Source organism: Gobio gobio, assembly GCF_949357685.1.
Source record: "Gobio gobio genome assembly, chromosome: 24".
Taxonomy (NCBI): domain Eukaryota; kingdom Metazoa; phylum Chordata; class Actinopteri; order Cypriniformes; family Gobionidae; genus Gobio; species Gobio gobio.
The window spans coordinates 34,533,377-34,545,338 of NC_137120.1; the positions used below are offsets into that span (position 1 = coordinate 34,533,377).

Consider the following 11,962-nt stretch of genomic DNA (forward strand, 5'->3'; position numbering starts at 1 on the left):
GCTATGATATAGTATCCACTTACCGTCAGCATTGCAATGATAGACGTGGTACATAAATATTTGCATTAATGTGTGATTTGTGCTTTTATTGTTACAAATTGCATCTAAAAGTAACATTCACAACTGTACTGTACGCCCCAGTGCAAATTGTCTACAAATCAAAATACACTGACAGCAAAGGTACAACTATATATTCCAGCAGCATAAAAATAAATATCTACTCAGGGGAGAGAAAAAAAAGTAGCCTATAACATCTGAATTAAAAATATCTCATTTGGAATAATTTCAACTACAGTTACATAAAACACTCGTACGTCACTTGATTAAAAAAACAAGGTAGAGTATACATACACGAACCCACAAGGATTTGCTACAGGTTTCTGAAATATAAACACATCCTGGCACGAGTTCACAATAAATCTCGACTTTCTGCTTGAGGATTTGAGCGAAGAATCATATCTTTCGTAACAAACCGAACATTGCTTGACTATGAAATGTGCTGATTGTGTTCAGTCTATTATTACACACAACTCTTACATGTGGTTTCTGACAATACTAAGTTCAACATGAATTTAATGTTGTATTTTTGTGCAAGACATGACTTTTATTTTGCGTATCGAATAATTTTTTCTCTCTCTCAACATGAAGATAGCTTAAACAAGTGCTTATTATATTCTCAAAACACATACTGTGCCAGCAGTTAAAGGAACACGCCGACTTTTTGGGACTTTGGCTTATTCTCTGTACCCCCCAGAGTTGGATATGTCCATACATACCATTCTCATCTCCGTGCGTGCCATAACTCTGTCTGACACACCCACCGCCAGCCTAGCTTAGCACAAAGACTGGAGGTAAATGGCTCCAGCTAGCCTACTGCTCAACAAGTGACAAAATAACGCCAACATTTTCCTATTTACATGTTGTGATGTGTATAGTTAGGCTACATTGTGTATTAAGACCGACGGAAAATGAAAATTTGTGATTTTCTAGACCGATATGGCTAGGAACTATACTCTCATTCCTGCGTAATAATCAAGGAACTTTGAGCCGTACCATGGGTGCAGCGGCGCAAAGATATTACACAGTGCCTCAACAAATCTCAACTTTTCATTTTCCGTCGGTCTTAGTACACGATGTAACTATGCACATCACAACATGTAAATAGGAAAATGTTGGTGTTATTTTGTCACTTGTTGAGCAGGAGGCTAGCTGGAGCCATTTACCTCCAGTCTTTGTGCTAAGCTAGGCTAGCGGTGGGTGCGTCAGACAGAGTTATGGCATGCACGGAGATGAGAATGGTATTTATGGACTTATCTAACTCTGGGGTATACGGTGAATAAGCTAAAGTCCCAAAAAGTTGAAGTGTTCCATTAATAGATGGAGTCCAACATACAATGTGCATCTGCCTCTGATCCAATCAGATCAGAGCATCGAAACCACCCTGAAAACTCAATTTTGCATAATGGCCATTCTGCAAAAGTCTGAGTTTATTTTTGTGCCTTTTAACAGATTATCCACCATTTTACCTCCATTAAAGTACTACACTAAATATATAATTCATAAGATTAGGAGATTGTGTCACAACAGATTGCGTTTTAAATCTAGTTTCGGCAGTGAACACTCAAGTTCTGAGAGCCAAGTAGTAGTTTTGTGCTTTGCTCTAGTCCCTGCGTTAAGTTTCCTATGGACTGATTAGGTTAGAAGTGTACTATTATTACTGAACTACTTCACGTGTTTGACAGCTACAAACGAACAGGGGTGTGTTTCCTGAAAGCAACCATTAGCTAGAGTCGCAAGTTCCATCGTTTTGCGAAACCATAGTTTCAATTTACATTCGCAAACAGCGTCGCAACCATGTGAGGTTGGAACTTCAGCTCTCGACCTGTGGTTTGAAGCATAGTTTCTTGTTAGTATGAAATTTAAATGCATTAATTTGATGTATTTTAGCACTGTTTTTGAATAGTGTGCATTCCACATGCATAAATGCATAAGGGAACCTTGGATTATGACGTAAGAGGAAACTCGCAATGAATCAAATAAAGTAAAATGAAGGATAGAATGGTATTTAAGTGGTCCTCAGATGGCATGTTTGTAGCATTATGTTATGGGAAATTTCTGTTGTTTGTGTATGATAATCGGACATCAATAGCGATCTTTAATCTAAACCTTCATCCTTCCCTCGGGTCATTTTGACCCGAAGCTCTTTTTTTTTTTTTTTAAGTAAAAGTTGAGTGTTCATTGGCATGGTCTAATTGTGCGTTCAAGTCCTCCTGTGATGTTCGTATTTACGAGGTGAGAAGTCGTGTTTACGACATCATTCAAGTCTCTTTGGTCGGAGCAAGATGGCGGTACCTTAATGAATTTCACGAAAATACAGCAAGGTTTGTTAACTCTGCTTATAGAAAATGAAGAACAAAGAATGTGCATCAGGTGAGTTATAATCTTTTACGTTTTTAATTAATCTATGAAGCCACTGTAAACGGTATCGTTAGGCTACTATATTATATATTAGGCTTACTTTGTTGTAAATGACAAAGCCTGACAGTGTCACTGCTAAATACCCGTTATATTCAACTACAGACGTTACATCCATTGATTCCGCCATGTTTCTCACTGACACGCCCCCAACTCGTGACGTCACATTTGTGTTGCATTGTGGTATATGAAGCTGCCTGAAGTGTACACATGGAGTAGACTCGCCCCCTTGGTCAAAATTAAGGGAGCGAGGGTCTGTCCATATAAACTTCCCTCCTCCATTTCACGAAGTGGAACCCACTTCAAAATGGCAGCAGGGATTCCCCCCGAGGGGAAGTGCTTATGCTGCGTTCACACCAAACGCGAATAGAGCGTCAAGAGCGAGTGATTTCAATGTTAAGTCAATGGAAAGGCGCGTTGACGCACGTCTGGAGCTCTAGTGGCTTGATAGACACGTTTCGCGCGATGCGATTCCACCTCATTCGCACGTCCAGTTCGCACGAATGACGCGAATTGGACGCGAATTAAGCGTCTTGCGCGATACGCGCGTTACACGCAAGTGGTGCTTTTGTGCATTCACGCGTTTGAAGTGAATTCACATCTGACGCCCGAGTTGAACATTTTTAACTTTGCCGTCAATTAGCGCCACGTTAACCAATCAGGAGCCTGCTCGCTGCGGTCACATGGTAAAGTGACGTGATGAGAAACCCTGCATAATTTAAAAATACTACTATTGTGTCACAAAATGAGGTTTTAAGACTTTTTCATGTGAGAATGTAGTTGTTTAAAGCTCAAATCTGTGGTTTATTTATAAAGAGAGCGCCTATTTAAAAAAAATTGTCTTGCGTTTTTGGAGTTGTGAGATCCAGGCGATCACCGGGCGCTCAGCGCTCATTAACCCTGGCGAGAGCAACCTTTCCTCGGCCAGTCCTTCTGACGTCTGCCGCTGGCTCTGATGTCCTGTAGTGGTTCGTCTTGTGTGGATCTAAGGGGCGATCTTTGCTCTCATGAATCTATCATTTGTTGTCTGCCAAATCGTTTTGACTGAGGGCAAAGAGAAGTTTCATAACTTTATTTTTTGTAAGGATATACATGCATTGAAGATAATGTAGGAGTTGCCTGGACCACATTTGTGTGGCTATTATTGCTTAATATATATTTTTAATGAAAATGAAAAGAGTCAGAGTGGTGTTTTATGACATATTTCTCCTGGAGCGCCTTGAACACGCGTCTATTTCGCTTCAAAGGCTCAATTTCCATGCGCGTCCAATTCGCTGTAGACGCGCGAATAGATTCAAAATGTTCAAGCGTCCAACTAGACACGATTTTGATGCTCTATTCGCGTTTGGTGTGAACGCAGCATTAGGGAAGTTCGCAAGTGCATGTCTAAACTTCCAACTGGTATTTACGACTTCGTGGTGGTGTTCATGTGCTTTCAACTCGTAAATACGATCTTTACGACATGACTTGAACCCACCATAAGACCACATGGATTTTGTCACACTTGAACCATGAATGCACAAAAAAAATGTGGTTGAAATATAAAAAAGTAACAAATCCTTCCCTCGCGGGTCAATTCGACCCCCTTAGGAATGAATAGAGTCCGAGGAATGTATACATAGAAAAACTAAAAAAAATGCTCAAAATTTAAAAATAAAATGCTAAAACTTTTTTTTTTTTTTACAATGTCTACATGAGTATCTGAATGCATTCTGAAGAGATAAACTCGAAAACTGACTTTAGGACCCAGCGGAACAGCTCATTTGCTCCATACAGAGCTATAAGACCATCTAATGGCAAGAGTCATGAAATATCATGCTATATAATTTTTTTTCCACAAGAGGTCGACAGAGACACACAATGTGAGATATTAAGAGCTGATTTGAGCTGGTTATTGCATGTATTGGAGAATTATTTTGAATTTAAGTTGAAAGAATATGAAGAATGTGCATAAATCATATTTATTGATCAAATCTAGTATTTTAAAGGTAAAAACTAAAAAAAACTTGCATTAATATTGAATATTGAAATGATATAAGCTTTCTGGACAAAAAAAAAGGGCTTTGGGTGATTTTGACCCACGAGGGAGAGATAAAGGTTAATTAGCAGAAGTTATTTCTCCGACGTCAATTTCCTATAGGCCTATTGTTGAACCAACATGGTTCAAACAACGGAAGTGTGGGCACATTGCAGTGATTTCGGGAAACAGTTGTGAGTTAATTTCTCTAACGATGCATCATACTATGGTGGTTAAGCATTGAGTTTGTTGCGCAGGAAACGCACCCCAGGTCGGTTCCGATCAGCATAAAACAGAACGTTAAACCAAACAACATCGGATCCGCTGCTGATAGGTTGGCATATGAGTAGAGACCGAAATCAGCAACAATTCTGAGGTAGCTGGGGCGGCTTATCGGTTAGTCGGGTGGTTTTGGCACCAGTGACTATGGATGGATCCGTGTCGACTCTCTCAGACATCTTCACGCAGATAATGTCGACTAAGCGCTCAAATACTTGTCTGACGTTGATGTTCTCCTTGGCGCTGGCTTCATAGTACTCAAACCCTGCAACAACAAAAAAAAAATGAATAAGATTAAAGGGGTCCTATTATGCCCCTTTTTACAATATGTAAAATACAGTGGTGGTCAGAATTATTGGCACCCCAATAATTATTGGCATTATAATCACATTATAAAATAAATGCTTTTCTCCAAAACACATTGGCCATAATTATTGGCACCCTTTTATGAAATACTTTTTGCAACCTCCTTTAACCAAGATAACAGCTCCGAGTCTTGTTCTATAATGCCTTTGTAATGAGTTTGGAGAACACCTGACAAGAGATCAGAGATAATTCTTTCATACAGAATCTCTCCAGATCCTTTGGATTCCCAGCTTTGGTGCTGCTTCTCTTCGGTTCAGCCCACTCATTTTCTATAGGGTTCAGGTCAGGGGACTGGGACGGTCGTGGAAGCTTCATTTTGTGCTCAGTGACACGTGTGTGTCATCAGGTTGATTTTTTATCTGATGGTATTTGCTAGAATCCATGATACTATGTATCTGAACAAGATGTTCAGGACCTCCAGCAAAAAAGTAGGCCCACAACATTAAAGATTCAGCGGTATTTTTAACCATGGACATGGGGTGCTTTTTATCCCTGTTTGCACCAAACCCATCTGGTGTGTTTGCTGTCAAAAAGTTTGTTTCTGGATGATCAAGATGGATTTTTCTTGAATCTCTCCCAAACAAGATGTGGTGATCTAGGGGTTGTTTGAATTTTTTTTTTTTTAAATTTTGTAAGATTTCTGACTCCCAAGACTCAACTAATCTCTGCAATTTTCCATCTGTGATTCTTGGAGAGTCTTTGTCCACTCAAACGCTCCTCCTCACCATGCATTAGGATGATATAGACACACGTCCTCTTCCAGGCAGATTCGTAACATCTTTAGTTGATTGGAACTTCTTAATTATTGTCCTGATGGTGGAAATGGGAATTTTCAATGCTTTAGCTATTTTCCTACAGCCATTTTCTATTTTGTGAAGCTCAACAATCTTTTGCTGCACATCAGAACTATATTCTTTGGTTTTACTCATTTTGATGAATGATTAAGGGAATTGTTTTTGCCTTTGTGTTTCCTCATATTTATTTTCCTGTGAAACAAGACGTCATAGCTAGACAATTTAAGGCTCATAGTCACCCTGGTGTGCTAAAAAAATGTAAATATTAATGAGAATATACTTCAGAGATATTTTACTCATAAAAAATTCTAGGGGTTCCAATAATTGTGGCCAACGTGTTTTGGAGAAAAACATTTATTTCATAATGTGATTTTCCGCCGACTTTCCATTCTTTTACTTCAATGAAAGGTTAGGTTTTTTGCGAATTTTTGGAATGATAGATCAAAAGGACAAACAATGCAGATTTATTTTTACAGCAATCTTTGATCATATTTACCAGGGGTGCCAATAATTCTGACCACCACTGTAAGTCTTAGTCCCCAGAGTGTGTATGTGACGTTTTAGATCAAAATATCTCACAGATAATTTGTATAGCCTGTTAAAATTGCTCATGCTCCGGCATACCGGCAACAACAAAACAGGACAATCTCACGCACTGAAAATGTCAGAAACTATCAGGAGTGGGGTTCAGCCTTATATGTTCGCACCTGGTTAAAGGGTTAGTTCTCCCAAAAAGAAAAATTCTGTCATTAATTACTCACACTCATGTCGTTCCAAATCCGTAATACCTTCGTTCATCTTCAGAACATAAATTAAGATATTGTTGATGAAATCCAAAGCTCTCTGACCCCTCCGTAGACAGCAATTTAATTACCACTTGTAAGGCCCAGAAAGATAGTAAAGACATTGTTAAAATAGTCCATGTGACTATTTATGAAGCGACAAGAATACTTTTTGTGCGCAAAAAACAAATAAAAAAATTACTTTTTCAACTATTTATTCTCTTCTGTGTCAGTCTCCTATGCTGTTTACGATGTAACCGTCAGAATGCCGGCTTTGTATTGGCCAGCTCCTGCGTCAGCATCACACGCATGTGTCGTGGTGCTCACGTGAACAGCGCCGGCCAATGCAAAGCCGGCGTTCTGACGCCATTGTAAGGGACAATCTGAATCAGCTTGTTTGAAGAGACTGCTTTTGATTGATGGGAATTTTATTGGATGTAGCCAGTGTGTTGAAACTCGCGGTTATTGTAAGGGAGGTGATATTTCCCAAACAAGCTTGAAGCGGTTGACCAATCACAACACAATGGTCCAGTTAACCAATCAGAGCACACTGCGCTTCTCGGAAGGAGGGACCGGAACTTAACAGAGTGTTACTGACAGACTGAGAAAAGAGGTTCTGAAACAATGTCTAAAATATGTGAAAAATAATGCTTTTTGAATGTTCAAGCTTGAAAACCTATTCTAGTAGACCCCCAAAAAAATTGCGTTAACTTACCTAACTGGTCGGCCAAGTGTTTCCCCTTCTCAAGAGGCACCACCCTCTCCTCATCCATGTCACATTTGTTCCCCACTAATATCACCTGAGCGTTATCCCATGAATAGGTCTTAATCTGTGTTGCCCTGAAAGGAAATGGTCATTTATGGCATATAACTTGATCAGGGCATTATGGACGAAAACCTATGGATTAAAACTGCTCACCAATCCTGCACTGCATTGAAGGACTCTTCATTTGTGATGTCATACATAAGGATGAAGCCCATGGCTCCTCTGTAGTAAGCTGTAGTAATAGTTCTATACCGCTCCTGTCCAGCTGTATCCTATAGACAACACAGAAAATCACTCATTTATTAAAAATGTCATGACATGCTTTGGAAAAATCACATAGATTTAAGGCCATCCACAGAAAGAACAATAACTGTAAAGACAACTTTAACAATAACTACATTAGCATCCACACCAAAGGACAATAACCCTTCTGCCGTCCGGATTTAAATGCTCAAGCTCTTTAAAGACAGGTAGATTTTGATTGGCTGTCAATGATTTTATCGTTCATCAGCAGGAAAAAATCGATTTCAGTGTTATTGTGTTGTTATCATTATAGTTGTGGTGTGTACTTCTCATAGAATTATTCAAACTTCATCGTTATAGATATCATTATAGTTATCCTTTGGGTCTTTTGTGTGAAAGGCCCTTTAGAGACCAGAATATCACATAGCAACACCCTGGCAACCATTGACATCTCAATATATTAAATGAGCGTAAAAAAGATTTTGTGCATTGGTTAGCAATAACTAATGAAAAATGTACAAATCAAATTAATACAATTATCTCATTACAAACTAATCTCAATTTATTATTTGATAACACTTTACAATAAGGCCTCATTAGTTAAAATTAGTTAATGCATTAGATAAAATGAACTATCAATTAGCAATGCATTTTCACAGCATTTATTAAAGGAACACTCCACTATTTTTGAAAATAGGCTCATTTTCCAACTCCCCTAGGGTCAAACAGTTGAGTTTTACCATTTTCGAATCCATTCAGCCAATCTCCGGGTCGGGCGGTAGCACTTTTAGCATAGCTTAGCATAGATCATTGAATCTGATTAGACCGTTAGCATCTTGCTCAAAAATGACCAAAGAGTTTAGATATTTTAAAACTGGACTCTTCTGTAGTTACATCGTGTACTAAGACAGACGGAAAATGAAAAGTTGCTATTTTCTAAGGCCGATATGGCTAGGAACTAGCAAGGAAATAATGTAATAATCAACTTGTAATAATCAACATGTGCCGTACCATGAGTGCAGCGGCGCAATGATATTACGCAGCGCCTGAAAATAGGATAACTTACGTCAACATAACCAACGTGACAACCAGCTTGCACAGAGAGCGTGCTGGGGACTATTTTCAGGCGCTGCATAATATCATTGTCCCGCTTGATTAGTTCCTTGATTATTACGCAGGAATGAGAGTATAGTTCCTAGCCATATCGGCCTATAAAATCGCAACTTTTCATTTTCCGTTGGTCTTAGTACACGATGTAACTACAGAAGAGTCCAGTTTTAAATAGGAAAAATATCGAAACTCTTTGGTCATTTTTGAGCGAGATGCTAACGGTCTAATCAGATTCAATGATCTATGCTAAGCTATGCTAAAAGTGCTACCGCCAGACCCGGAGATCGGCTGAATGGATTCGAAAACGGTAAAACTCAACTGTTCAACTCTAGGGGAGTTGGAAAATAAGCCTATTTTCAAAAAAAGTGGATTGTTCCTTTAATAATATTTTACATTGTTTGTTCATGTTAGCTCACAGTACATTAAATAATGTTTACACAACACATACAACTTTTGATTTTAAAAGAAGTATTAGTATGTTGAAATTGGCATGACCTAAAATAAATAAACGCTGTAGAAGTATTATTATCTAATGTCAACAAATGAAACCTTATTGTAAAGTGTTCACTATTATTTTTTATATTAAACTACACAACCTTTCTTTTGTATATAAATATTTTAAAAATAATTTATCAATTTTAAAAAATGTAAAAAAATAACTAAAAATATGTATACATACAAATATATAAAAATAAATGTTAATCTGTAAAAGTTCATCCTAATATATTAATTATTTTTATGAAATTATTAATTTGATTTATTTTAATCTTGTTATAGACTTTTCCAATATAAACCTTGGTGGCACATTTATTTACAACAGTGTGACATATCATGACTTTTAATGCGCCATGAATGCAAACATGTGGAGGACAAACTAAATGAAAGGTTGTAATTTCTCTATTTTGGGCCGTGATTATTTAAAGCCCATTTTGTTTTGTTCCACTTGGCGCGAGTTTCTCTGCAGCTGTTTTGAATGAAAGCCTATTTTTAACATCTTGCGATCAATGTGCCCAGATTATGAATTATCACAAATTGTGGCTGTGTCATACTTGTCACCCCGGCTCTCTCGTGTGCTGTCGAACTCTCTGCCCGCCCCCCTTACCCTCAGGGGCCGCTTTAATTGGCTATGAGGATCTCTGTCTGCCAGGGAGCAGTATGGAGTGCTGCTTCCATGACAACCAGCATCGATGATGCATATGGGGGGGAAAAAAGAAGGCGCTTGCTTTCTTTTCCTCCAGAAAAAGATGGCTCTCAATCACAGGCTGGTGGAAGGTGAATGTGGAAGGATGCAGCTGGATGCAGTTACAATGTCAGCCAATCACATACAACAAACAACCCGGGGCTAAAAATATCATTTTCATTCACATATTGCATGATTCATGCAATATTAGGGATTCAATTATGCCAATAAACCTGCTCCAGCACTCACCCATATCTGGAGCTTCACTCTCTTGTCGTTCCTGTAAACTGTCTTCACCTTAAAGTCGATGCCGACTGTGCTGACAAAAGAGTTGCTAAAGGAGTCGTCTGCATATCTGAATAAAAAGCTGGTTTTTCCTACACTGCTGTTGCCAATGATCAGGAGTTTGAACATGTAGTCAAAGTTCTGATCAGATCCATCTCTTTGCCCAAAGCGTTGGTCTGCTTTTGCCATCTGTGAACACGGACAAAAGTATAAAAATACAGGTTTAAGCAGGAGTCGAGACTGGTGTCAACCCTGTTACTTGCATTGAATAGGTATTTAAACTGGATTAAATCAAATATTTATATAACCTTCAATAAACTAAATAAATAAATTAGAAGACAACACACATATATATATATATAGCTGTCATTATGGCAAAAGTAAAGACTGGCGTCAACCCTGTTACTATAGTTAAGTTGTTAACAGTAGCATCTACTGAAAATGGTGTTCAATCATTATATATATATATATATATATATATATATATATATATATATATATATATATATATATATATATATATATATATATATATATAGTTAGACAAGAATAAAGACTGGTGTCAGCCCGGTTACTGAGATGCAGTAGCATCTAAAATAAAATATATTTTAATAAATACAATGTAACACACACACACACACACACACACACACACACACACACACACACACACACACACACACACACACACACACACACACAATACACAATGTATATTAACAAACAGGACCACCAGTTGTGTGATCTATGTATCATCAAAACAAGTCTTGAATGATGCATATGCCAATGCATAATATCGTTAAAGCATCACAGAATCAACATAACAGGTCCAAATACAAGTGACATTTTCCAGCTACAGCCATTCACAAGCATCAATATCATTGCATAATCAGAGGATGTTATTTTGCCCATGTACTGTAAACACACGAGCTCATTCACAACTGCCATTGAGAGAATAACGACATCTTGACGGACGACATTCAGCGACAAACATCAATAAATGACAAGCACCCGTCAATGAATGGCATATGATGGAGATGGAGATGCTCACCTCGGATGTAAGCGCAGCTCTATCTCGTCTGGTGCTGTTCTAGGTGGGCGTTTATGGACGCTGCAGCACCTGACGACGCGTGTTCACTGACTCGGCTGTTAACGCGCCCAAAACGCCTGCTTAACGCGCGTATAGTCGCGAGAGACAGCGGCTATATGGATGTTTATTATCGGGTTTATTTGAAAACGCGCTGTGTACAGTAGGGTGGGGCATCAGCGACCATTAACCGGCGTTTACAACGGTGTCGGTCTAATTTAGTTCTGAATGTAGGATAAACGATTCAAATCAGCTTACAATGACACTTTTGATGTCACTATATTAGTCAGAAAAATATAAAACCCCGGCAACAACCAAATAAATTATAAAAAATGTAGACTATAAAGAACATTTCACAAAAAAAGGTTTTTAAATGATAAAATAATATCACCTTCAAACCAAGCAGCTTTATTGTTGCGGAATTCGCGCGACTTCAGCAAAGTTTGTGGGGAATTATTTCGCCCTCAGGAGACGAAATTCCTGATAATGTGAAATCTTATTTAAATGACTGGATTTTTCCCCCACAGTTAACTGCATTTCTCAAACAAGCAAGCCAAATAACAGCTTATTATCGTTCA

General features: G+C 38.3%; 1 protein-coding gene across 1 annotated transcript; it reads right to left on the minus strand.

Annotated features, from left to right (window-relative positions):
- Positions 1-2,218: 2,218 nt before the first annotated feature.
- On the minus strand, positions 2,219-11,635 carry rab3b (RAB3B, member RAS oncogene family). Its single transcript, XM_079807014.1, has 5 exons — positions 11,349-11,635; positions 10,262-10,486; positions 7,633-7,751; positions 7,429-7,553; positions 2,219-5,036 (listed from the first exon to the last, which is right to left on the minus strand). The coding sequence occupies exons 2-5, from the start codon at positions 10,484-10,486 to the stop codon at positions 4,852-4,854; spliced, it is 654 nt and encodes a 217-aa protein (XP_079663140.1). The 5' UTR covers positions 11,349-11,635; the 3' UTR covers positions 2,219-4,851.
- Positions 11,636-11,962: the final 327 nt, after the last annotated feature.

What these genes read in the sequence shown, in the direction of transcription:
- rab3b (XM_079807014.1), bottom strand. Translation starts at nt 10,486, where the DNA reads ATGGCAAAAGCAGACCAACGCTTTGGGCAAAGAGATGGATCTGATCAG. An exon ending in GAGTGAAGCTCCAGATATGG is followed by an intron (nt 7,752 to 10,261) that starts GTGAGTGCTGGA and finishes TGTTGTCTATAG; the next exon opens with GATACAGCTGGACAGGAGCG. An exon ending in TTCAATGCAGTGCAGGATTG is followed by an intron (nt 7,554 to 7,632) that starts GTGAGCAGTTTT and finishes ATTTCCTTTCAG; the next exon opens with GGCAACACAGATTAAGACCT.